Genomic DNA, 26,789 nt, shown 5'->3' on the forward strand with positions numbered 1-26,789 from the left:
CTGTTCTATTATTCATTCATTCATTCAAAAAATACTCGATGGGGCGCCTGGGTGGTGCAGTCGGTTAAGCGTCCGACTTCAGCCAGGTCACGATCTCGCAGTCCGTGAGTTCGAGCCCCGCGTCAGGCTCTGGGCTGATGGCTCGGAGCCTGGAGCCTGTTTCCGATTCTGTGTCTCCCTCTCTCTCTGCCCCTCCACCGTTCATGCTCTGTCTCTCTCTGTCCCAAAAATAAATAAATGTTGAAAAAAAAAATTAAAAAATACTCGAGTGCTTACTATCTGCCAGGCATTAAGTAAGTGCACAAGATAGATACAACTTCTGCTGACAAGGAGCTCCCCTTTTTGTGACAGACGGTGTCTGTAAATGGGTAAATAAGCCTACATACGAGATAACTTCAGACAATAACACGTGCTTTGAGAAATCGAATAGGGTAATGCATTAGAGAGCAACTTAGGGAAAGAAAAAGGTAATTTTGATTAGAAAGTTGGGACAGGGTTCTCCGAAGAGCTTTGAAGATCTGTGAGGAAGGGCATTTTCGGCCACGGAAGACTCATGCATAGGCTCCCGGGAAGCAGTGACTGTCGGTTGCTCAGGGGTCAGGAGCGTCAGTGGAATGTAGCCAACACAGGAAATGATAACAGAAAGCCAGGCAGGGAGTGGATTATGGAGCGCCTTCAAGGACCTGGTAAGGAGCTTGGGTTTTGCTCTGATCGCAGAGGGATGCTCTTGAAGGATGTGAAGCAGGGGAATGACCTTATCAAATTTACATGCTTTTAAAAAATCACCTTGGCTGCTGTGTGACGAACGGATCATAAGGAGACAATGGTTGAAGCAGGGTCATCGTTTCGGAAGTTACTGCAGTAGCCCAGGAGAGAATTAAGGATGGTTAGCATTTTTTCTTCTTTCTTCAAGACTCAGATCAAAGGCTGGCACCTCTGTCAGGCTTCTTCCAACCTACCCACACTGAGCCTGAGGCTTCCATACCGCCAGTCCATGTGGCGACAGTTACTTGTTTACACGTCTGTCTCCTTCATCAGACTTTGAACTTTCAAAGTCTAGGGCCATGTTTTATTTTATTTTATTTATTTATTTAAAAAAATTTTTTAATGTTTATTTTTGAGAGAGAGAGACAGACAGAGTGAGTGGGGGAGGGGCAGAGACACACACACACACACACACACACACACACACACACACACACACAGAAACTGAAGCAGGCTCCAGGTTCCCAGCTGTCAGCACAGAGCCCGACGTGGGGCTCAAACCCATGAACTGTGAGATCATGATCTGAGCTGAAGTCTGGCGCTTAACCAGCTAAGCCCTGGGCCATGTTTTATTTAGCTTTGTGTCCCCATTGTCTTACATAGTGCCTGTTGCCTTGTGACTTTGGTTTGGTGACGAATGGATCATTGACCTCTTCGGGAAGTGTGATCCACTATTATCCTAGCCCTAGTACCTATTTGGTTGACTTACTCTTAGCTACCCTTTATTTATTGAAAAGCGTGTTGTGTGCCAAGCATTATAATGAGGTTAGTTCATACGCTCCTTACAACAGCTCTGTGAGATAGGTGGCATTATTTTGAAAGCTGAGGGTCAGAGGGGCCAGGTGCCTCGCCCACGGTCCCACTTACAAACCATTACGTGGTAAATACAGGAATTAAAGCCAGATCTGCTTTGCTTCAGGATCCCATGCTCCTTAACCACCATGCACTCTTGGGAGGCTGAAGCATACTTCTATCGTGGCTTGGTTTCCCCCAGTTTCAGTACCTACGTCATTTTATTTATGCAGCTCTTCCCCACTGACATACTGGTTTTACATAAAGTTCTTAATCAAAGCCTTAAGACAGTTCTTAAAAGTGTGTATTTTCCAGGTGGAAGAAATTGATTCTTTGAGAAATGACATCCTGAAAGCTTCTTTAGCCATTATAGTCGACTGTGAGTTCCAGATTCTTGGTAGGCAGTCACCCCCATCCCTATCAAGTCAGTCATGTTGCTGACAATCTAAGTGGTAGGTGTCCTCAGGGACTAATCTCTTTGTCTTCTCTCCATTGGGTATTATTCAGAATCCTCAGAGATATTTTCATAAAAGGGAGGCATTAAGAGTGTCTGAATCATGCTTTAAAATGCAATAAAACTGGTTTTAATGATTAAATTATAGTTATATGAGCATAGATGCAAGGTAGCATTCTTAGGAATATCTTAGAAAATAACCTGGCCAGGCATCATGTAGGATAATAATCTTACCAGCAGTTACCTTGACCAAAGCGAAGTAGTTTCCACCCGACTTCGGTCCGATTCCATATTCCCTTGGCAAATGCCACACCTTTAAACGTTAGAAGGCTCTCAGGCAATCGGGCCCCTGAGCTTGGCCTGTGTACGTTGGAGGTCCCAGGCCCGAGTCCACTGTGCTCACACTGAAACATTTACTAGCATAATCCCTTCCCAAATAGGAAAGCACAGCTGAGTAGCGTGCGTCTCAAATTGCTGCTCTGTTCAAGTGCACAGGGACCACACGGCTGTTTAATGTGACACAGTGTGAGAGGTGAAGTGGACGCGGGGCTGGTGGCTGGGGGGCGGCGGTTGTGTGAGGGAGGGTGAAGTCATGAGAGGGGCTCGGGCACCGTTAGCAGGAAGAGTGGCCGCAGGTGCCCTCCCTGTGAGATGATGGTGGGGTGTGGAGAATGGGAGTTAAGCAAGGTCTCCTGCTTTATGACCACCGTGGTCTTACTCGCCCGTAGGCATCTCACGTCCAAAGGAACTGAAATCGCCACATTCAGAGACCGGCTGTTGAAAGTACTATTCTTGTACTTTGGTGGTGCTACTGTTTAATTTCTGAAGTTACTAGAGAGTCCTGTCCCATCTTCTTCCTTTGAGCTTATTTGGGCAGACCAGTCAGGGCAATTTGCTGCTGCTGTTCACATTTGTGCACTGGGAATCATTTTAGGGGAGGTCACTGGTTACAGTCCTTGTGAGAAAACAGCACAAATTCTGTGTCAACACAATTGCACATCTCTTCAGCTCTGGCGGCCACCTTAGGATGAAGAGCGGAGTTCAGGTCCAGCCTGCGCTGGCTTTGAAGAAGAAAGCTTAGTAGGACCCTGCGAAAGGCTGGTGGTCAACATGTCATGCTGTTGTTAGCCTGTTAGCATCATCTGTAGATTAACTTCTTGCAGGTCTCTGGACTTCTGTTAGTAGGAATTCCCTTATTAACTGAAGATGCTCTGGCTTTCTTATGCTTTTAGGAAGATAGAGAGGGGCAGTGTTCCAAGAAAAATTAATTTCATGAGTTTCAAAAACTTGTCTTTGTAATTTCCTCCCGTCTGGAATAGAAGATTCATAGTTAATATCTAATTGTGATAAGAAGAATCCATCTACATAATGCCTCGCTTTATCCTTCCCCAAGACTCTTCCGTTTCTAGCCTGTCTTTGGGTCTCTGCCCCAAAGGAAGTCTTGATTTCTTTTTCTCATTATTTTCCAGAGCGTTATGGTATGCATGACTTTCCTCTTTCCTAGTTGCCTGGTGACCTTTCCAGCCCATTTTCACCTTTTGCAACAGAGTGTAGACAAAATGATCTGAATAGGAATCTCACGTTGAATGAAATATTTAACCTACAAGGCTAACTCAGGAGAGGGGCAGGTCCGTGTGATGTAGTGGATGGTCCAGTGGAGCATTTTGGTGATTAATTATCGATGGGTGCCTGGGGCTTCAAAGGCAGAGTTGGTATGCATTGTACTATGTACTGTTAATAGTGACAGCAATACCTTACAAATGTTACCTGTTTAGAAAGTGCTTTGGTTCCATATTTTCATTTTAATATGTGCAGAAATATTCCAGGAAGGAAAAATCGTATGTCACTACGACCATGTAAGACCATCAGATTTTTTTTCCTGGGCTTTGTTTGTTTTGAATAAAGACTTGCTTTTTCACTGTTTCTAAACAGTTGGTGGTAGCAGCCTTCAAAAGACGGATATCACAGAAGAGTCCATCTTGTGAAGCCATTTAAGAATAAGAAACTTAGGGCCAGGTTTCTGAAACTCTCAGAGTTAAAATCGGTGTTGCAGGAAGATTAAATCTGACAAGGTGGTTTTAGGTGGAGGGGAGGGGAGGGTGCAGGGGAGAGGGTTGAGAAGAATAGTGAATAGTCTTGGAGCCGTCATCAAGGTGAATGATGGGAAGGGAAAATGACTTTGGTTGAGCATTGCTGAGGAGCCGGCTAAGGACACAGATAACTGGAAGAGCCCACGAGCATAATTTTGTGTGTCTCTTGCATGGGTTGCAGTTTGGGAACAGGGGTGGGCTCTGGTGGATCCCCGGGAGAATGACAGTTTCTCCCAGGACTTGGTAGGACTTGGTACAAGTCAGGGAAACAAGGAAGATGTTGAGCCACTTACCAATGTGGAGGAATGCCCTGGAGGTTGGTAGGTCATGGCAAAGATGGAAGAACTTCTGAAGAGGAGTTAGCTTGTCTGGTGACCTTGGAGAATGAGCCAAGTGGAAAGGTTAGGAGGAAAGATCCAGGCAAGTCTGAGTTTCAGTTCAGGAGGGAAGTAGGAGTGTTTTAAGGAAAGGTCGAGGGTAGATGAGAGCTGTTGGCCACTCCTTCAACCATTCCTCATAATGGCAGCTGGAGGCTCTATCTGATGCCGCCTTGAGAAAACACAGTCTTCTAGCTAGGTATGACCGGAGAAGTAGGGGTTTTCTGGTACTTTGTTAATGCATTCCAAGACTGTGTTAACTTTTTGTCATCCTGTCCCACTGTGGCCTGCAGTCCAAGAAGAGCTCTGATCTTAGGGCAGGCTTCCCCCATCCCGTCTTGGAGTTGACCCAAGGGCAGCACTGTACTTTCTTATTCGGTTTCATTATGTTGCTTCCATCTCCTCCTTCCATCCTGTTAGGGTTATTTTATAGTTCTGATGCTTCACCCAGTATGTTGGCTGTTCCTCACAACGTGGTCTCATCTTGCAGCTTAGATAGGTTGTTTCTAATTCTTTAAGACTTTAGGGAGCATGCTGGACGTAACTAGGATCAGAACGCCCTTGAACCTGGCACCATGCACCTCTTTCAAAGCTGACCATGATTCACCTCGATTCATCCCCGCTTCCACTTTCTGGTAGGCCTCGTAGCTGGCTATAAATCACATTAGAGATAAGGTAGTTAGTTACCTTGCTGAGGTCAAGATGCACAACGGACGGATGCTTTTTCTTCTAGTCTGTTGCTGAAGTAATCCTAAGAAGCAGGTTTTTAGTGAACCCATTCTGCTTTCTAATTGTCACAGTGGCGCTCAAGTGTGACAAGCCCGTGGTACACAGGCTGTGGAAGGTGACTTAGAGTTTTCAGTGGGCTTGCAAGCAAGTGGTCACCAACAGAGGCTCCAAAAAACTAGTTGACATTGAGATTTTACCAATAGCAATGCTGATCGCAGAATAAGGTAAATGGAGTAAGCAAATGGAATACTGCTAGATGTTGTGCAGTAAAGGCATTACCTTCAAGCAATTTAATAAGTATCACGGGGTGGGGGGTGGGGGGGAAGGAATGCCAGCGAGCAAAGCTAAGATTAGTAGTGAGTGGAGTTATGGGGAGACAGACTTTACTTTTACTATGACTTTGTAGCCCTGATCTGTCAAATAGAAACCCTTTGCCTACTGTTCTCCACAGTTCTTGCAATATCGTGGGGTATGATTCATCGTGGAGCAGAACCTTGAATTCACTTAAAGCACAAGTCTCTCTCCTCTGTCTTCTTACCTCTCCCGAGCCTTAATTTCCTCTTAAGCATGTTTGTTGTGTTCATTCTATGTGAAGATCATTCTTGATAGGGAAGATTAAATCAGAATAGTGTTGGGTAATTTTCCTTTTTTATCATCACTAAAAATTACGCCCTTTGTTCTCAAACTTTGGTGCATATTGGCATCACCTGGGGAGCCTGTTAAAACTACAGATGCCTGCTGGGGCGCCTGGGCGGCTCAGTCAGTTGAGCGTCCGACTTCAGTTCAGGTCATGATCTCGTAGTTCGTGAGTTCAAGCCCCACCCTGGGCTCTGCAGAGCCAGCTTCTGATCCTCTTATTCAGTTTCTCTCTGCCCCTCTCCCTGCTTGTGCTCTCTCGAGGATAAATAAAACATTAAAAAAAAAAAAAGTACAGATGGCCGGGTTTTACCGCTGAACCAGAATGTATGAGGTGAAGGCTGCCTGAATCTTAGCTGCAAGGCTATGGGCTCTCCTGCTCACCCGGAGCTGAGGCACCTCGGGAGCCTCATCCCCGTGGTCAGATGATGTGTGTGGGCAGCTAAATGCCTCAGGCTGCTTCCTGGTTTTCCCAAGTGCAGCTCCTGGACTCCACCCTTCTGTCCATTTCAGCTGCTGTTTTCCCTGTACACCCTTCCCTGTGTGCCGAGCCCTAGGCTGGACTTGTGCCCTGTTTCTATTATGATGCTGTCGGAGGGAGATGTTAAAAAATGCATATCTGATTATGTCACCCCATGCTTGAAACACCTCCGTGACCTTCCACTGCACTTAGGATAAAGCTGGAAACCTCTAGTGTGGCCCGGCAGGTTCTGCCTGGCCTGACTCCTCCCTGTGCTCCTCTCCCACTATTTTGAACCTTTTGTCAGTAATCCACCCACACTGGCTCTCTCAACTCCTCAAGAAACCATACTGCCTCCATCCCAGGAACTTGATATACACTGTTCGCTTTGCCTAAAGCTTTCTTAACCTCACCTACTCATCTACTGGTTTTGCTGGCCATTGAGTTCTTGACTTAATTATCACATCACATCACATCATCAGAGAAGCCTTGACCCCCAGGTGTGACTACAGCCCCCCATTGTGTGTTGTTATGGTGCCAAGAAATCTCCTTTCTAGTACTTATCACAGTTACATGATTAGTTGATTAATGTCAGTCTCCCCTACCGGATTGTAAACTCCGTGAAGTTAGGGATTAGGTCTGTCTTTATCTCACTATTAATATCTCTAGTGCCTAGCACAGTACCAGGGTAGGCTACTCAGAACATATTTTTTGAATGAATGGATGGATGGATGGATGGATGGATGGATGGATGGGTGAATGAATGACCAGGAGATAATTCTTAAGACAGTGGATATCATCATCTATCTGACAACAGGAATCGCCAGGCCTGGGGACCTGTGATACCCTCACTGCTATATCTGACCCCCTGGATGTGGATATCAGCCTGATTAGACCTGAACTGACTGCACCCACTTCAGTGTGATAATTTGAACTAAAGGTCACTTCCCCTGGCCAGCACCACATCCCAGTTATATCTCAAGTTCTGGTTCTGTTTGTATCTTATTCCCTTCCCTCTGCCGGCTTTAACATTGAGGTCCAGGAGATGCCAATTCTGAGGCCAGATTAGGGGTGACATATGGTACAGACTCTTGATTCATCTAGTAGGTTGTTTTTTCTAAATAAGAAAATCACCCTCGTTTTTTTAATAAGATGGTTATGAGTCTCATTCATCCAAAAGCTGTTGATACTTTTAAGGCACTTACTCATTACCTTGTCTTCATTTAACTTCCTTCTGTTGTTTTTGTTTTTTGTTTTTTTTTAACCTTTTGTTACGGGATATGACCTCTTAGACTCTACATAGCATTTCTCATTCTCTTCCCTGCTGTCGTCTCCTAAGAGTTACTAAGTTCTTCTCCCATTGTTTGCTTTGTGACATAACTTGTCATGCCTGGCGTACCTTGCGTCGCATCCAGTTTTATCCAAGCAGCGTGCTGCTTTTTTTCTCCTCAAATTTCAGTTGAAAGCCCTGTGAATCAGTTGGGTTGGTCTTCTGCCAAATGAACCTGGCAGCCATCTTGGTCCGTTTGAGAAAGCCCTGGGTTGGGGGTGGGGAGAAGAGGGGGAGTCAGAATCCTGCTCTTGGTGCCTTCCGTGCTGAGATGAGCCATGATGCTCCGTGACGGGAGATGCTGTCGGTGTCAGCCATCAGCTACCTTCAGCCCAAGTCGGCTCAACACACCTTCAGTAATTTCAGTTACGACTGCAGTCTCCAGAAAGGAGTGGGGGTAGGGAGCCCACTTTTCTGAGTAGTTAGAATTATAGCATTTCGTATCGGGAAAGCATCTTAGAGATAACACATCCGTTCTCATCTCATCTTCCAGGTGCAGTGAGACTCGGGAGAAGGTAAATTAGTGGTACACAGCTGCACGCCTGTTGCCAAAGCCACCAGTCCAGGGCTCTTCCTGTGCTTGGAGGAGCCTGTTTGGCTTAGGAACCGTGTGTCCTATTAGTCAAGAGAACCAGAAGTGAGTGGGAGAGCTCGTTCTAAAAATCCAGTCTAGCTAAAAAGGTTATGAGAGAAGACACAGAATTTAAACATTTACTATTTAGTGTAAACTGTTTTGAAATGGGAATTAACGTACATGTGGCTGTGCGTGTATTTGTGTTATGAATGATAGTGATATGGCAGAAATAGTTTAGGATAGGAAACTGTAAATCTGCCTCTCTCTGTTGGGATTATGGACTTTATTCGACCCTGGTAGCAATTGAGAGGTATAATTTTAAACTAGTAAACTCTACACACAGTTCATTTTAAGTACTCCAGTTTTCTTAAGAAATATTTGATGTTTATACAGACTAAGTAATGATTTGAGTAATGAGTAGGGAAAAAAATGGGTGGGGCTCTCTAACTGTACCCTGCCCCCCCCCACCCCGCCCCAGTACAGCAGGTGCTCACTCTAGACACACTGAGCTTTGGCAGAAACCATCAGCCCTTGTCGGGTCACATTACACAGAAGGCTGCTGGCACCAGAGACAGGAAGAAGCCTTTTGTGTGCTGGTTCAGGCTTCGCCCCTGCTAACTGGTTTCCTCCTATCTCTGCATGAAGTTCAACACCGCGTCCATGGTGTGCCTTGTCATGAGTGATTCTTAGGAAAGCAGGCCCTTCTTCACACCTACATATGTTTAACCAAAGTGTTTACAAAAGGAGGCCTGCTAAGAGCAACCACTGAGTCTCCATGCTTAGCTCTCACTGGGCTTTCAAGCGGCTCTGTGCCCACTCTGCTCCCCCCCCAACTCAAACTTATTCAAACTTAAGAAAAGACATTGATGTATTTTCCTAGAGTCAGTTCATTTTCCTATGGTGCCTTTTCCCTAACTATCTGCCTTCCTCTTCCTCTCTTTTTGTGACCCCAAGTGTATGGAGCTTAATTATGCAGACATGTAATTAGCTTTTCAGTCATTTGAAAGTGTGGATACTCTTAGAGCCACGACTCTTTGTATACCATTTTAGGAGATGAATGGCCACTCCTTCCTTTTCCCCATCCCTGTGACTGAACTTCATAAGCTGTGGTCCAGCTCAAAGAAGAGAGCTTGCTTTCCTTGTATCCATAGGTTTACATAAATGGTTGTCTCCATTTTTGCCTGGTGCTGAGACACCTTGAGACATGGGAACCGCTCTTCCCCACTTAGCACGTGGGGGCATCTCCTGGGTACTTGCCTTGTGTACTTTGTGTTTTGGGGGTTTATAGCACTGATCCCCAAGAAGCCCAAGCAGAAGGATCACCACCCTGGAAAGAGAGCTTATGAAACCTACTCTGACATTGATGCTTCATGGTTCATTTCTATCTTTAGAGTGTTTTTTAAAGACACAAGTACATGCTTTGAACATTTAAAAAAATTTTTTTAATGTTTATTTTTGAGAGAGAGAGACAGAGACAGAGACAGAGAGAGACAGAGCACGAGCGGGGAAGGAGCAGAGAGAGAGGGAGACACAGAATCTGAAACAGGCTCCAGGCTCTGAGCTGTCAGCACAGAGCCCGACGCGGGGCTCGAACTCACAGACCATGAGATCATGACCTGAGCCAAAGCTGGATGCTCAACCGAATGAGCCACCCAGGTGATAATTTGCTGGTTCGCCAAAACAGCATGCAAAAACTCCTTTCCCCCCACCCCTCAAAAGCCCTGTTAAGATGGCAGTAATGACCACTTGTACTTTGCAGTTGGGAAAGGGACAGGTAAATAAGAACCTTGCCTGTGACTTAGTGAGTTGGGAGAGAAACTGGAAAGTGTACACAGGATTCTGGGCTTCTGGTGTCTTTTAAAAAACGTAAGCCGGGGCGCCTGGGTGGCGCAGTCGGTTAAGCGTCCGACTTCAGCCAGGTCACGATCTCGCGGTCCGTGAGTTCGAGCCCCGCGTCAGGCTCTGGGCTGATGGCTCAGAGCCTGGAGCCTGTTTCCGATTCTGTGTCTCCCTCTCTCTCTGCCCCTCCCCCGTTCATGCTCTGTCTCTCTCTATCCCAAAAATAAATAAACGTTGAAAAAAAAATTTAAAAAAAAAAACAAAAAACAAAAAACAAAAAAAAAAACGTAAGCCATATGGGGTGACCCCACACAGTGTTGGTAGTAGTCGTGTGTGTGACAGACCATGCCTCAGAACCAATGCTGATGGATTCTTTCTGTAAAACCTGAACTCTTAGTAGCTAGAATTGATCTGTTCTCGCAAAGGAGACCCCGATTTCTTCTGGAAGGGTACAGTTACAGATCCGAGGTGTCTATGAAATAGCCTGACCTTATATGCCTGGTGGTACTTCTTGGTATGCTTGCACAGTTCCATCGGGGGCCCGTTTTCTCACTGGCTTCATGCAGGCTGTGGGAGCTCTCTGTGCCCTAGGCCCTCTCTCATTTAGTCATCTTGATTTGCCACTTCCTGCCTGTGAGTATGGCAGGCCCATCATAGAGGGAGGACCTGATTTTCTCTCTCAAGTTTATCTTACATGTCAAACTTGACCCCAGCTGCCCTTCAAAACCCCCCCTTGTAGGTGAGAACAGAGACGTTTGGGAAGAAATAGGGGCACAGTCCTATGTAAACCCTCCTCTGATATTTAGGATTTCAGATTTCCCAAGCACTAATGAGTATGTGCGCATGAAAAAAAAAAAAGCAACACCAGGGTTTTGTTATTAAATGGTCATATCTATATAAAAACATATGTCACTACTTTGAATTTCTATAATGTAGTCATGAAAATAATATTGATACTGTTTCTGAGAAATATATAAAATAGTGAAGTGTAGTGTTAAAAACATCACAAAATATTTAAATTTCTTTTTTAATGTTTATTCATCTTTGAGAGACAGAGAGAGACAGAGCATGAGCAGGGAAGGGGCAGAGAGAGGGAGACACAGAATCCAAAGCAGGCTCCAGGCTCTGAGCTGTCAGCACAGAGCCCAACGCGGGGCTTGAACTCACGAACTGAGAGATCATGACCTGAGCCGAAGTCGGATGCTCAACCGACTGAGCCACCCAAGCGCCCCAAAACATCACAAAGTATTTAAAGCTCAACAGCAGTTTTCATTTCTTTCGAAAAATTTCTGAGAAAGGAAGTTCAGTTGTCCTCTGAAAGCTTGTGGGTGCTTCTAGGTAATCAGGTCACTCAGGATGTAATATCAGACTATCCTCGGCACTTCTATCGTCTGAGACACAAAGATCAAGAATATTCTTATTTATGTAGGAAAGGAGAGTAGGACATGGTACTTACCTCTGTGCTTCTACAGAGTCAAAAAACAAACCATCCAATACAACTCTGGATGGGGTGAGCGAAGGAGGGGTCAGACCAGCCCTGTGGGGCCTGAGGTCTGGGTGAAGGTGGTTTCTTGTTTGTTTGTTTTTTTAAGTTTATTTATTTTGAGAGAGAGGGAGTGAGTAGGGGAAGGGCAGAGAGAGAGAGAGAGAGAGAGAGAGAGAGAGAGAGAGAGAGAGAGAGAATCCCAAGCAGGCTCTGCACTGTCAGCACAGAGCCCAGTGCTGGGCTCGTCCCATGAGCTGTGAGACCATGACCTGAGCTGAAATCAAGAGTCGGACGCTCAACCTGCTGAGCCACCCAGGAGCGCCAGTAACTTGTTCGTTAATGGCTAATTAGTAGCTTTGTCTCAGCGAGGCCCTGCGCTCTTCCCTGGTAACAACCTTCAGATTGACTGGTGATGCCTGAAAACATCTGTCACCTGCTCTGACTCACCCAAGTGAAGAGCGAGTCCCAGAAGTCTCAGGTTTCTTCAGGAAGTAGAGTTCCAAAACCATTTATAAGATCAGGTTAAGATGACTTTCCTCTACTGTAAGCATTAATAATTGTCCAAAACAAAGCAAATAAGCTATAATCATATATTTATGATAGGATTATGTTTTCTTGGTGACTGGGCATTTAGAAAGTCAAGGTGTTTTGTAGCCTTTTTGCACTAAAGGTTTGAAAAAAGTTAAGGGGTATAGCATTAAAAAATACACTAAAACAGATTAGGATTTTTTGGTCTGGGAGAAACCAAGACTAAGAAAGAACGTGATTAAAGGTTAAATGTTTGGAAAGGATATTGGCATGACCAACATGGATATATTCTCCAAATACTGGACTTCAAAACCGTAGAAGCTTCCTAAGAATTGTCCTCCACTAGAATAAGAGATTATGAGCTGGAAACATAAATACACAGTGAAGATTCAGTCAAGGTAGAGGTTTTAACAGTGTTGAACGTTTGTTGGGTTCTTTCCATGTGCTCACTCTTTACTACTTTGTCTTGATAACAACTGTAGAAAGAAGATGTACTTATTTATCTCCATTATACAGACTAGGAAACTTGAAGATTGGATCAGTTAAGATCACACAAGGCCAGAAATAGTGGAGCTGGGATTGATGATATCATTCACAGGGTGTTAGAGAAGGCCTGGGATATTTTGGGACCATTACTTTTTTTTTTTTTTTTAAAGAGACTGCTGTCCACTTTTCAAATTATCGTTATTATTAAAGTTTATTTATTGGAGAGAGAGAGCATGTGGGGGAGGGGCAGAGAGAGCCACCCAGGCACCCCTTTTAAAACTATTTATATTAAATACAGTGACCCCACATGGTAGTTCTTTTATTTTTTCTGTAGTAACTCTCTCTCCTTAAGTAGGTCATTATCATAGACTCTGAGGACAGTGACCTTGAAAGAAATCAGCTGGACTCTGCAATGTGCCCTCTGAGACAAAAAAACCAAAGAGAGACCTCACTTGTTAAGGATAGTGAGATGTTATTTTTGCTAATCTTGGGTATCTTCAGGAAGGATCTCCACTAAAAGCCAAACTGTCCTTTAATGGACTGTTCTAGTATAAGTTTTGGAAGTCAGGGACTTTATGTAAAAATTAAAACCTCACTGATACAACTTCTTGTATAGCCTGATGGGAAGTTAAAGAATGACTAATTACTAATTCATTATAAGATTTCATTCTTCACTCATGCCACCCTGGGAGGTTCATTCCATGTTTGTTTACTGAGCACTTACTGTGTTCCGGGCATCACAATGAATTGTGTTGAGTCTGACTTTGGAAAACTTAAAGAACAATGCTAGACAGCCCAACCACCCTGGGTAGTTTGGAGTCAGATTTTTAATTTTTTTGAATGATAGTGATGATTTGCCACTCACTGTATATTATTTAATCCTTACAACAACTCTGGGATAGTATTATCATACCCATTTTACAGGTGAAGAGATTAAAGCTTAGTAACATTAAGAAACATGCCTCTTGCCACGCAGCAGGGCCTTGACCATGTGAGCTCCTCAAGAGAAGAGTTCTAATTTTAATATAGCAAAAATTGAGAGGTATCAAATGCTTTTAGTTATATTATCTCATTTAATTTTGTAACAAAAATGATAGTAGTTCCTATCATACTCACTTTACAGAAAGCAGTAATCACTCCTCTGTTTATTACGCAGTTAATGCATACCAAGACTGCCAGATAACTCATCACATCAAGGCACGTTTGTGAAAGGCTCACAGCAAACCTAATGAGCATCATTATTCGAATTTTACAAACGAGCTATTGAGGCCCGAGAGAAGTGACTTGCTCAGCCAGATAGGGGGCTTGTCTACCCAGCCAGTGCCTATGACCATTTTGCTACATTCACTGGCATGTTATGCTCCCTCATTTCCAGATGAGGAAACTGAGGTTCAGAGAGAGTTCGCTAACACCGCTGAGGTCATGCGGCTTATAGAAAGCAGAACTGGGGCTCCAGCTCCTATCCTTGCATTAGAAACCCCACTTATTCCCCCTGTGCTCGGCTGCCCCTCTGCACAAGAACTGAAAGGCTGCATCTTGTATCCAAATTAAGTTCCCTAAGGCTTCTGTGATACGTTTAAACATAAATAGTTTCAGTCATTCTTTACATTTCTTTGTATTTTTCCCCAGTTTTAGGCAGGGAGTCCTATCCTACTGCTGACAGCATGTTGCAGTAGAGGGATGGGCATACAGGTTAACCTACTTACTCTGGGAGTCATCTGGTAAAGACAGATTAGGACTCCAGTCCAAATCAGAGTCCTGTGTGCCCAGCTCATTTATCTGTGTGATTCTTGTCCTTTTTGTCTGTAGAAAATGTGGCTTCAGAGAAGGCCTTGCCGTTATGAGATTGCTTTCTGGTGCTGTAAGGAATGCATCTCTTTCCATCTGAAGGTCATTTACGTTTTTCTGAAATGCAGTGAATTACATTAATGGTTGAAGCGAGGAAGTATGTCAGTATCAGATATATAACAAGGACCACTCACTCTGATTTGAAATGTTGCCAATCTATACAGTCTCAGCCTTGAACCTGTTAAAGCACAAAAGTTCATTACTTTAATGATCAAGTCCCCTTTAGATTTCTGAAGGAAAAGTTTATGTGAACCATTTACGGTACTATACTTTTTTTCAAATTGCAAACTCAGGTAAATGTTCCCTAAAATGGAATTGGATGAAATTTTTCTGTCTGTTGATGTAGTAAGCATCAGATGGATATCCAGATGTATTTAATTATTTTGACTCAGTATGTCCTATTTAGACAGCCTTTAAATAAGTTGTTTCTGAATTGAACAAATAAACAAGAAATAGCTGAAACTGACAGGCTTTAATTGCATGGAAGAGCTGAGAGGCTCTAAAAGAGGGATCATTTCAGAAATACCCATGTCTTGTTATACTCCTTTTTATTTTTAGAGATAAGCCTGAATTGACTATTCAAACATATTAATAGTTTTAAAAAATTAAGTTTTTGGGGGTTCCTGGGTGGCTCAGTCAGTTAAGCGTCCGACGCTCGGTTTCAGCTTAGGTTATGATCTTGTGGTTTCATGAGTTCGAGCCCCATATCCCTCTCTGTGCTGACACAGAGCCTGCTTGAGATTCTCTCCCCCCGCCCCTCTCTCTTTCCCCTGCTCATGCTTGTCTCTGTCTCTCTCAAAATAAATAAATAAACTTAAAAAAAATTAAGCTTTCATTGTCAGAAGCTGATAGGTGATATGGGAGTAATTTCAAGCCTAATCCAAATGTATTAATGTCAGTTCAGATGTGTCTTAACTGTGGGACTATTCTTGTGTCACCAAGAGGTTTTTTAGAAGAAGGCAAGAATCAGTACTGAGTGTCTCCTTGTGCTAGTCCTCTCTCCATGGTTTTCTCATGTAGTTGTCACATCCCTGTGATTCAGAGATTATTACTCCCTCACCCTCTTTTACAGATGAGCAAAGTGAGGCTCAGAGTTGCTGAGTAATTAACCGAAGATCACACAGCTAGAAAATGGAAGTCTCAGAACTTGAACCTGGATCTGCACATTCCAAAGTCCACAGACATTCTAATATACAATGTTGTCTTGTGAACCAGTGTATTCGAATTTTTAAATTGGTGTGTTAGAATTTTTAATATTAGAAAAAAAATTTACAATTAGTAAAAAAAAATGTTAAGAGAAATTTGCTTTTGATTGTTTGATTAGCCCTCCAGTAAGAATGAAACAGGTTGAAATATACATGGGAAATATACAACAAATTTACCTTTTTTTCTTGTGTAGACTGAAACTCTTTTGATAAATCTACTTGGCTTGTACTTGGTACTTGAGCTTGTACCTCCAAGAAACCCCATAGAAATACATAAAAACATACTGATAATGCTTAGCAGTTAACCCTAACAAGTGGCCACCCATTTTTACTATTACAGTGACTATAGGTAACACTAGGCTGTATTCCAAACATGTGACATCTTCTAAACAGATTCCAATAGGATTAAAGACATCAAGACATCTCCCTGCTCTTCTGTTTTGGGTCATTTTTTTTTTTTTTGGTCAGAAACTCCTATGCTTAACACCAAAACTGGATGGTGATGAAGTGTTTCAGTTCTTAACGGCAGGTGACTTAGAAATTCAGCTTGTCTCTTTCTTAAAGGTTATTTTCTAGGGTAGCTTCAGCATGAGAATCATAGAACTAACCGGCTCCCCTTCTTTGTGTTCTTTTTACATGTTGCTCCCTCCTTTCTCATCTCTACCCCTTACCTCTAACCCCCCTGCTAGAAAGTGCTATCCTTTGACCTGCCTGGAAAGAAAGTGAAGTCATGGAATCATGCATTTATAAACCAAGATGCATGTCTGAAAGATAGCAGCTGGATGTGCAGCAGGGAGAACTACAGTCTGCCTGTTCTTTAACTAAGTTGATTGTTCCAAAGAATTTCTAACTTAAAAGAAAATTAGGAGTAATATGTGTTCATTGAAGTAACATGAGTAAATACAGAAAATAAATCAAGGAGAATTCAACTTTGTAAAGATAACTGGAGCAGATTGTTTTTTTAAGTGGCTGTTAGAGGGGCGACTGGGTGGCTTAGTCAGTTAAGCGTCTGCCTCTTCATTTCGGCTCAGGTCGTGATCTCACGGGTTTGTGAGTTCAAGCCCAGTGGAGTTGGAGCCCCGAGTTGGGCTCCACGCTGACAGCTTGAAGCCTGCTTGGGATTCTCTCTCTCCCTCTCTCTCTCTGCCCCTCCCTGGCTCACGCACGCACTCTCTCTCAAAATAAATAAGTAAATTTCAAAAGTAAATAAATAAATGGGTGTTAGACTTTCCAAATAGAAATACTTATGTGAGGGAGAAATAGTCTTTATACACGATCCATGTTGTTGTGCTGGAGGTCGGAGGTCTCGAAAGTTTGGTGCCATACAGGGCCTGAAAGGGGAGGATCATAGGAAATGAATACTCCTTACAGATGCTTGCTTTTCTCTTACTTTCTCCTTTCTCAGTTTGGGGTTGCATGTTCTAAGTCCACAGTTGGCTGGTACACTAAAGATTTTTCTTCTTTTTCCTAGACCCCAGGCAGGCCCAGTCTTCCCCGCCGTGGTCCTATGACCAGTCTTACCCCTCCTACCTGAGCCAGATGACGTCCCCATCCATACACTCCACCACCCCGCTGTCTTCCACACGGGGCACGGGGCTTCCTGCCATCACCGACGTGCCCAGGCGCATTTCAGGTAAAGACCACACTTTAAGTGAAAACCCCCTCCTGTGCAGGGGTGGGGCTGGGGTCATAGAATGGGCCGAGGCTCACAGGAACTCTCTCTCGGAGGCATGGGGGCAAGGGTATGACAGTGGCAGACCGGGTCTTCTGAATTATAGGGCTATCATGTACTTGAACATTTTAAATTGAGAGACTAAAAATCCACCAGAGATGGCATAATTTTCTTAAGATGCTATTTAATGCCACCCAGTTTTAGTCCTGCCGAATCGTATCCCCTTTGGTGGGCACTGTCTCAACTGGGGCCTTCTCCTGAGGGTCTTATGCCAGGCCTTCCTCTGCTTGTGTTCCTTTCTTTTCTTAACATCTGCCTGTAAACCAGATTATAGACTGATGGCACAGCCTTCCATTTCTAGAGCCTCTTAAACCCCAGAAGTCCAGGCCGGCTGGTTCTGAGAGAGAGCACCAGCAAACTTAAGATCCTTCTCAGAAGCTAGTCATTTGAAGTGAGGTGAGGCCTGGAAGAGTCTTTTAAAAGGCCGAGTTGGCCTCTGAGCAGCCAATTCCAGACTGAGGTAGCCTCTCCACGAACCATCCAGCACACTGTGGTCGCTCTCAACATGGCGTCCCCAGTGCTCACACACCCATTATTCCAGAGGCACCACCAAGATCTGTGGCTCCTGGTGGATGTGCGTGTGGCAAACGAGCTGGCCTCCTCTCTCTGTCGTGGAGAGAATTCCTCGTGGAGAGCCAGAAAGTGTACACAGACTTCACGTGGGCAAGTAGAGAAAAGCTAAAGGCTCTTGGCCAAGCCTCTGAGTCCTGTGAATAGGGAAAAGATCTCTCGGTACAGCCCTGACACCAGGCCAGAGCCCTGCCCCCGTAAATAAAGAAGCAACCCCACTGAGGCACATGCAGTTGGCCCCTCTGTGTGTCAGACGCTCTGCTCTTCTCAGCGTTCGGGCTCCATGCACCTGTTTAACTCCTGGCCAGGTTAATGCCTTTCTTTCTTTCTCTTTGTGTTTCTGTCTCTGTTTCTCTCCCTCTCTTCATTTTCTGCAAAGCTCGAAGCCGCTACTCACTCCGCTGAGTTGCATCACTGACAAGCTGAAGCTCCACCAGCAGGCTTGCAGGTTTTGATTAGTTCAGACTCCTTTCTTTCTTTCCACTTGGGAGGAGGGAAGGCTTTGTTTCTCAAGCGAATGGCAGGAAAGGGCTCTCTGGTCCTAGTGCCCTTCACATTTTCTACAGCAGATGGACTCCCGCAGGGGTGAGTAGGGAAAGAAGAGGGGTGGAGGGAGAACCACAAAACCCTTTGGAAAACCATGTTCCCACTTTTCATTATGACTGCTATTATTATTTTTATGAATCCCATGGTATTTATTGGGGAATTGTGCAGACTATAGAATTTTAGTTATCATTTCCCTTGACAGGAATGACTCCCTCCTTTAGGCAAACATCAATTAAAGACACGGGAAAGGATGAGTAAGGCACAGTGGGAAGAATGAGGGCTGATGTGGGATCAAAGGCAGTGTTGGATGGTGTCGAATTAGTTCTGGTCATTCCTTCTGTATTTTATACTGGACCTGTTTTGTTTTACATGGGGCCAAAATGACACTTTGCCAGGACAGATTTGTGCAAACTTGCTTCTGTTTAGGGTCCTCTGGGGTTTCCATCTGTCCAACCCTCTGTGGCTGAAGCAGACTTTGTTATTTGTCCCCTGGCAGTACCTAGAGGAAAAAAACCTCAGGGAGTGATTATTGCTTTAGAGACGTTTATCTACAGCACCTTCTTACCCAGGTGTATTCACATAAAATTCAGTAGGAAAACCATTGAAAGTAACACTGAAACAATGCTGAATACGTGGGCAGGCATGATCGTCTATCATTTACATGTGTAATCTAGAATAGCTAGATTACTTTGAGTCAACTCACTGATAATTATTTAAAACACTTCCATAAACTAATAACAACACGACTCTTCCCATTTCATAGACGAGGCAGTAGGAGCAGAAACTGGTTACGTATCCAGTCATATACTGGTCTGAGGCCAAGGGTAGGAATGAGCCTCTGCTCTAAACTAGTTTAAAACTGAGTTTAGTCCAGATTTTTCCTCCTGCCCCAGACATTTCTGTGAGTTGTTACTGGCAAAGTGACATGGTGCCAGGGTGGGAGGTTCTGTGTAAACATTCAAGGGAGGAGAGCAGAAAATCCCTCTTGTCAGCATATTGGGAAACAGGAAGAAAGAACTAGATATGGACTGTCAGGGAACTGGAGGAGCCCTGATTGGATTTACCTGACCTTGCTCTTGAGTGTTGGGCTGTGCCAGCATCCCAGAGTGCAGCTTGGTGGGCTTGGGGACCAAGTCAGCTGGAACGAGTGCCCGTTTCACTTCCCTGGGGACCAGTCCTAGGTCCTAGGGACCTGTCTGGAATGGAGCCCGTCTCATAGGGTCCAAGGTGCCAAGTTGCATAGTTTCTGTCTTTATGATTCCCCCCCCCCAATATCTAAAGCGGTCCCTAAGGTCCAGGATGCTATCTTCGTAGCATAGACAGCTAAAATATTAACCTTCATTTCCATCTCCAAGCAGTCGTGTGTGTTTCCTCTTTGAGATGCTTTCCAGAACAGTTCAGATTTTTATGTAGAGAACCGTTCTCATCTCCCTATCTGAAGGGGATAAAGAAACAGTCTCAGATGATCTGGGGTGAGAACAAAGTCCTTACTTATACAGTAGGATTGGAGGTTTAGACCCAGGTTTGAATCCCAGCTCATGCACATATTAGGCAAGTTTCTTACTTCTCTGAAATGTAGCTTTCTTATTTGTAAAATAAGGATATAATATTAATGTCCTAGGGCTACCGTGAGGATTAAATGAGGTGCTTTATGTAAAGTGCAAGCAGCATGCCTCACACATGCTAGTTGCTCAATAGATTGTAGCTGATCATTATGAAGCTAAAATGGCTTTGTAAAAATTGCTTATCTGTATAGAATTTGCAGGCAAGCGCTAGCTTAAATGAGTCAAGTAGGTAAAAATCTAAACTCTTTAACGAGGATTATTCGCTTTGCACAATGGATCCCCCACAGACCATGTTTAAAACAAAACCTCTTGAAATATTTAAGTATTTAAGTGAGTTAATACTGAGATGTAATTCATAGAGCACTGAACATAATGCCTAGCACACAGAAGTACTCAATGTTTGCTATAACTATTACTGTATAGATTTAGAATGAATATTTGTAGAGCTAAAAGCAGTTGTGAGCCATTCACAAAAGGCCAATCACGCACTAAGAGAAAATAACTATTCTAATATCGGAGAATGGAATGATCATGTTCTTTTCCAAGGAATCGTAGGAATAAAAGCAACTAGAAGGATCTTTCAGAAAGAACTGTTCCTAAAGAAATTCCATTTCATCCTACAAGACCATTCCAAAGAAAGATCCTCATTTAATATACTTAAAGATGGTTAGAGAATCCAATTTTACAACTTCTTTTTTTGGTATCCTTCCTTCTGAGTAATTTTTCAAGTGTAGCTACATTTATACTAGAACTTAATGAATTCCAGTGATGACAGTGATGCTATATCGCATTTCCCCTGCAGTCACCCTCATGGAAGCCAAATATAAATAAAAATACGATGGTGAAGGTGTGTTACCCACACTCCTTACAACCTGCAAGTGAAGATGCAAAGCCAGATGTCTTGAAGTTCATAGGCACAATACAAAGATTCAGGAGATACTTCCTTAACCTGGAGTAGCCTTCAATATTATAACAAAAACAGTAGCAGCGGTCATAGGTTTTTGACCAAACAGTAAGTTATTGTCCTGTAATTGACTAATAGGGCTTACCTTATTGTAATGAGCTTAGTTCATACTCAAGTGAATTATAAAAATCAAATGCTGCTTATCAGCAACCAGTCTGGAGACATTACAGTGTGAGAGAAACCCTCTAGGGGTTGATTCCCCTCCCCTCCCATACTTCTTCTCACACAACAATCTGTGTTTAAGTAGCATCCTTCACCCCTGAGGGATTTCGTACATTATCTCATTTCATCTTGTGTGATCCTAAAAGAATATTCACTATACAGAAAATTCACTCCGATTCTATCAAAGAGTCAAGTATGGCAAGACAAGGACAAGTAAGCCTGATGATAACCCAGACCATTGTCTTTATCATTGCAAGAATTTTCTTACCCATGGCATTTGTGATGTTCAAAACAATTGTGAGGCTTGGCACAAAGATTGTCATTGCTTTTCTGCAGGTTATCACGAAATACCATGTAAATAAATAATTACAGACTTTTCAAAATGTATTTTAGGTAATTATCCTACTAGGAAAAGAAACACGACCGTTTATTGAGTCTGATTCTTGGACTTGTGGGTCAGAGTACGAGCTGTTGTTTTCTGCCTCAGTTACTCTGGGAGAGGCCAGTGCAGATTGTATGGATTTTTTATCTCCATTCATAGGATTTTTTTTTTTTTTTTACATAAGACAGTTAGAAACTGTAATCTTTTTGAGGGTTACATATTTTTGTGTGTGTTTTTTTCATCAAATGGTCTTGAATTTCTTCTTTCAAAATATTTAAATATCAAAAAATTCCACTTAATCAACTGCACAAGACTATTAAGGATGTCTCTGTTTTTATGACTCTCAGTCGCTAAACTATAATATTTCCAAAGGTCAGCAGAATAGGCGTTAGTCTAATAAATAAAGCTACTAAAAATTATTTTATTACTACCACAAAATCTAGACATTGCCAGTGGAAAAACCCCATTTTATCATTCAAGGTCTGTTGGGAGGGTGGTTTCATGTAATTTCAAACCTGGCAGTGTTTGATGCAGTTCGTTTTTAAATGTCCCTTATAACCGAGTTTCTATCAAGTCCCCTGAGTCCGGTGTTGAAACCAGAGGCTTCAGTAATGTGCCAAGTATACGTGGACATTTATTTTCTCGGGACCACTCTTAACTCACAGGAGGGAGTGACGCCTTAAGAGAGGTTAAAAGGAAAACTCCAGCAATTAATACTAATAAAGCAGAAAGTTAAGGCGACTATAATAAAACACTAGAACATCTACTTTTTACTACAGAACCATTCCTTTATTAAGAGCCACCTGTTTGGTAGACACACATCTGCCACAGCAGCCACGGGCAAGTAATTAAGTTTAATAAGAGCCACTCTTATTTTGAAGAAGTTCTCTGTTTAAAGCCACAGAGGGGGAAGTTATTAAATTTAATAGACCCTAAACAAAGGCAAGCCCTGTGTTACCGGTGGAATGTTGGTCAGTATTCTCTGTTAATTCGACTGTGATTGGTTGGGTTATTTTTGCAGTCTGTAAGTTGAAATTCACCTTGCTTTCTCGCAAGACGGGCTGTCTTCCCGACACGAGCCGATGATGTCTTTATCTGATCACCGTGGGCCCAGGTTCAGGGCAGACCTGGACCTCAGTTGACGACGGGTTCTGAGTTACTGGTGCCGGGGACCGAAGAAGTGGTTTCCATTCTGACTAGATGAGTGGGGGGAGTTGGCCCGGCCCACAGAACCGACTGAACTTGGTTATATGATATTTACTGTTAAATTGTAGGTAGACAGAGGTACCAAAGCTCAGAATGAAACTTGCGTGCGTGGCTTGACTCCGATTTTATACGTGGTTCTTGATAGCTGTTTTCCCGAGGGTCTGTTCTCGATACATGTACCCCTACCCACACGTGAGGAAAAGCTTTAGTGATGAAGGGACTCATAAGGGACTCATGGGCATGCAGGGATGGCAAAGACATGGCTACAGATTCTATTGAAAGGTTTGCTACAATCCCTTTCTTTTGTAGAAGAAAACTTGGGAGCTTGAACCTCACTTCACCAAAAGTACTGGAGGTAATTTTTTAGTGACACGGTGGCTTCTGTGGTTCAGTGGGATCTGAGAAGAGGGTGGAGGCAGTTTGACTGAGGAAGCCAGACTTTTAGTTTCATTGTCACTGAAGATTCTTCGTGTTATTCTCAGATATGTCCGTCAGTGAATTCATTGTGCCTCTGTCGGCCCCTGTGAACAAAGTGTCCGTCCACACATCTCAGAATTTTCTGCAAGGAGTGAGTTAATGTCTGCCCAGGGATTTGTTGTTCTTAGGACTTCTAGCAAAGAAAGCTTGCCTTACCTGATAACTGCCGGTGGAGAAACGAAGTTGTGTCCTTAGCTTCCAAACAGTAGAAATGTACTATTTTTATTTTGATCTCTCTCTATACACGTTTTAGAATGGATACTTTATTTTTTTAGAGCAGTTTTAGATTTACTGAAAAATTAAGCATAAAGTAGAGCGGGGATATATCCACCCCCACCCCCCCAACCGCCATTTTGTCTTATTAGTCACATCTTGCATTTGTGTGGTGCATTTGTTACAACTGATACACCAATATCGATATGTTATTTTTAACTGAAGTGCATGGTTTATGTTATGTTAACTCTCAGCATTGTGCACTTCTGTGGGTTTTGTTTTCAAATACACAATGCCATGTATGCAGCACTATAGGGTCATTCAGAATAGTTTCATTGCCCTAAAAATCCCCTGGGCTCTACCTGTCTATCCCTACCTACCTGCTCCCATGGCCCCTGGAAGTCATCTTTTTCCTGTCTCTCTAGTTTTGCCTTTTCCAGAATGTCATATAATTGGAATCATGCAATCTGTAGCCTGACTTTCAGACTGGCTTCTTTCGCTTACTTAACCATGTGCCTTTAAGGCCCCTCCATACCTTGTCATGACCCGATAAGTCACTTCTTTTCACCGCTGGGTACTGTTCTATTGTGAGGACGTTGTTGTACTTTTTAAAACCTCAAAGCCACTCTCGCAGCACCTGGAATACCCCCCATCCCAATTTGTTTTGTCACTGACTTCGTCAGTGAGATTTCTTTTTTTAGAAAGCATTTCATCCATTCCTTCCTGGGGAAACACGATTGTGGTTGTCCATCCCTTTGGTCTATTTTTTTTTTTTTTTTAATTAAGATTTTTCTTTAGTTTTATCCATAGCTTACCAAACATTTACATTTAGGTGATGATTCTTAACAATTCAAGAACGGGAGAGACCCAACTGAAAAAAAAAAACAAAACAACCCATTTATCTGGCTACTTCACTGCCTCCCCAGATATTCAGCTCTGCCTAGGTAAAGGATGCTCCTTTTCTCTAAGAATGCCTGGCGTTCCTTAAGTAAGCTGCACTGTTTCCCACTCCACACTAGCCCTTTTCTCCACCAAGGCCCCGCCCATCTTTGTCAGCCACCTCTTTCCTAGAAGGAATCCCTTCCCCAACCATCACTTTCCAACAAGTTTATTACTCTCCCTACACCCGTCCATTTCTCATCTCCCTGCTTTGGACACACCTCTAATGTGTGCCCCCCTTCCTTTAGCACGATAATCTGCGTCCATGCCTTTCCCCTTCTATAGGAGGTAAGCGTCTCACTGTCAAGGACCGTGACTGTGTTGTACATATTCTTGAACTCTTATAACCCAGCACAGTTTTGGGCATATAGTATGTGCTCAGTAAATCTTTAATGAGACAAATAGTAGTGGGAAAGAAGATAGAAAACTACAGGAAGATAGACATGTAGAAGAAATAAGGATAGAAGAAAGGGAAAAAGAAGAAAGATTTTGTTCACCTGGAACAACAAAGAAAGGGTGAAACAAGAGGGACTTTTATTGCTGATAAGGACAGGAAATAGCACAGTATGAGTGTGCATAAGCAGTATATATTTTTATCTCCAAGCCTTTCTGCAATGTGTTTCATATTTAGAACACATAGCAAGACTGCATCTGTTTCCAGAACTTGCCGCTAACAGTTGGTAATAATGCCAAAACATACTTTCGTTCCAGCTTGAAACCAAATGATCAAGTAGAATTTTTGATTTCTAATTTAGAGTCTGACATTCATTCTAGCCATCATGCAATAAAGTGTCAAAGGCTTTTCTGAGAAAATAATAGAAATTCTATCAGCTAAGCTGTAAATTGAAGCTCAAAGCAAAAGATCCGGTTTTGTGACAGCATTTCTCACAAAGTCTTACCTTTCTCCAGACCGACCTTCGTTCTCCCCCATCCTCCCTGCTCTTTAAGCCCTTGCTGTGTGACAGGGTTTCGTGTCACCTCACTGTCCTGGTCAGTGGTCTCTGGGCACGCCAGAGTTTGTCAGCGTTCCTCTTTATGCCTGGTGCCCAGAACCAAACTCCCTTATTGTGGCCTCTGTCAGCTTCAGCAGAGGTGGCCTCAGTGCTTTGGTGACCACGTCACATTATTCTCTCATGTTTGCCATTTTTTTGTCAAACTGCATTGCTCCCATTGTTTTCCTTTCACGGTTGTTTTGGTTTGTTGTTTGTTGTTTTTTGTCGTTGCTTGTTTTGTTTTTCAGATCCAAGTCTGATCATATATAGTTACTCCTGTTCGGTTTTATCTTACTTCATTCTTACCTTATTCACGTCTTAACTTGATTGTTACTTCATTCCTGCCTGGGATGACCTTTTGGGGTTTTTATAACCTCACCCAATATACAACAGATAGCCTCTTGCATTCCCTCCAGCCTGGGATGTCTTTCTTCAGTTTATGTCAGTCATTTCAAGTCTGCTCAGCAGACACTTGGTACATAATTATCGTGTGCTCAGGCAGGCAACACACAGAAGCAAAACTGAAGACATCATCCGTGCTTAGGAGATGACGTAATACACATACGACCCAGTTACATTGTGACGCCAGCTCCGGTAGATGCCAGAATGTGCAAAAATGCTCGGGAGTTTAGTGACAGGCCATCTCTTTTGCCCTACCGCATGAGCAACTTAAGACCTCTCCTTAGGAAATTAAAAAAAAAAAAAAAAATAATTCCATTCTGCTAGATTCTACTTTCACTCTGAATCACTTCAACAATTACATTTTCAGCTGGAGAAAGAAATTTCCACTCGTTGGCATGTGTGGTTTCATAACATTTCTTAAGATATGGCAAGAATATATAAAAAAATCTCATCTTGGGGCGCCTGGGTGGCTCAGTCGGTTGAGCGGCCGACTTCGGCTCAGGTCATGATCTCGAGGTCTGTGGGTTCCAGCCCCACATCAGGCTCTGTGCTGACAGCTCAGAGCCTGGAGCCTGTTTCCGATTCTGTGTCTCCCTCTCTCTGACCTTCCCCCATTCATGCTCTGTCTCTGTCTGTCTCAAAAATAAATAAACGTTTAAAAAAAGAAAAGCTGTCTTTTTAAAAAAAAAAAAGAAAGAAAAAAAAATCTCGTCTTTTCCTAGCTAGAGCGGAAGTTCCCTTAGGCCGAGGACCTGGCCTGCTAATCCTTTGCTATCTGACTATGAGCCTAGTCTTGTGGTCTGCCTGTATGGGGAGTACTTGCTCATGGCCGAAGGGTCTGTCCAATAGTGCTCCCTGCTTTCGGGTTGCTTACACCGTAACTGTTGTTAGGAATTGCTAATAGGTCTAGAAGTGGGATTGGTAGGAGACTAATGACAATTGCCATTTTTTTTTTAAATTTATTTTTTTAATTTACCTCCAAGTTAGTTAGCATATAGTGCAACCATGATTTCAGGAGTAGATTCCTTAATGCCCCTTAC

At 43.2% G+C, this 26,789-nt stretch overlaps 1 protein-coding gene across 5 annotated transcripts in view; it reads left to right on the plus strand.

Moving 5' to 3' along the window:
• Positions 1-26,789, plus strand: part of RUNX2 (RUNX family transcription factor 2) — a 329,260-nt gene that overhangs the window by 171,349 nt on the left and 131,122 nt on the right. For 4 of the 5 annotated variants that reach the window (XM_086706989.1, XM_086706986.1, XM_086706987.1 and 1 more), the window contains one exon: positions 17,071-17,232. The exons of the other annotated variant lie outside the window; for it this stretch is intronic. In XM_086706989.1, the coding sequence (XP_086563115.1) occupies positions 17,071-17,232 (162 nt within the window). The remainder of the gene's footprint in view (positions 1-17,070; positions 17,233-26,789) is intronic. 5 annotated transcript variants of the gene reach the window in all.

This window comes from Puma concolor, chromosome B2 (genome assembly GCF_028749965.1).
Source record: "Puma concolor isolate L17-30 chromosome B2, mPumCon1.1.hap2, whole genome shotgun sequence".
In the NCBI taxonomy this organism is placed as follows: Eukaryota; Metazoa; Chordata; class Mammalia; order Carnivora; family Felidae; genus Puma; species Puma concolor.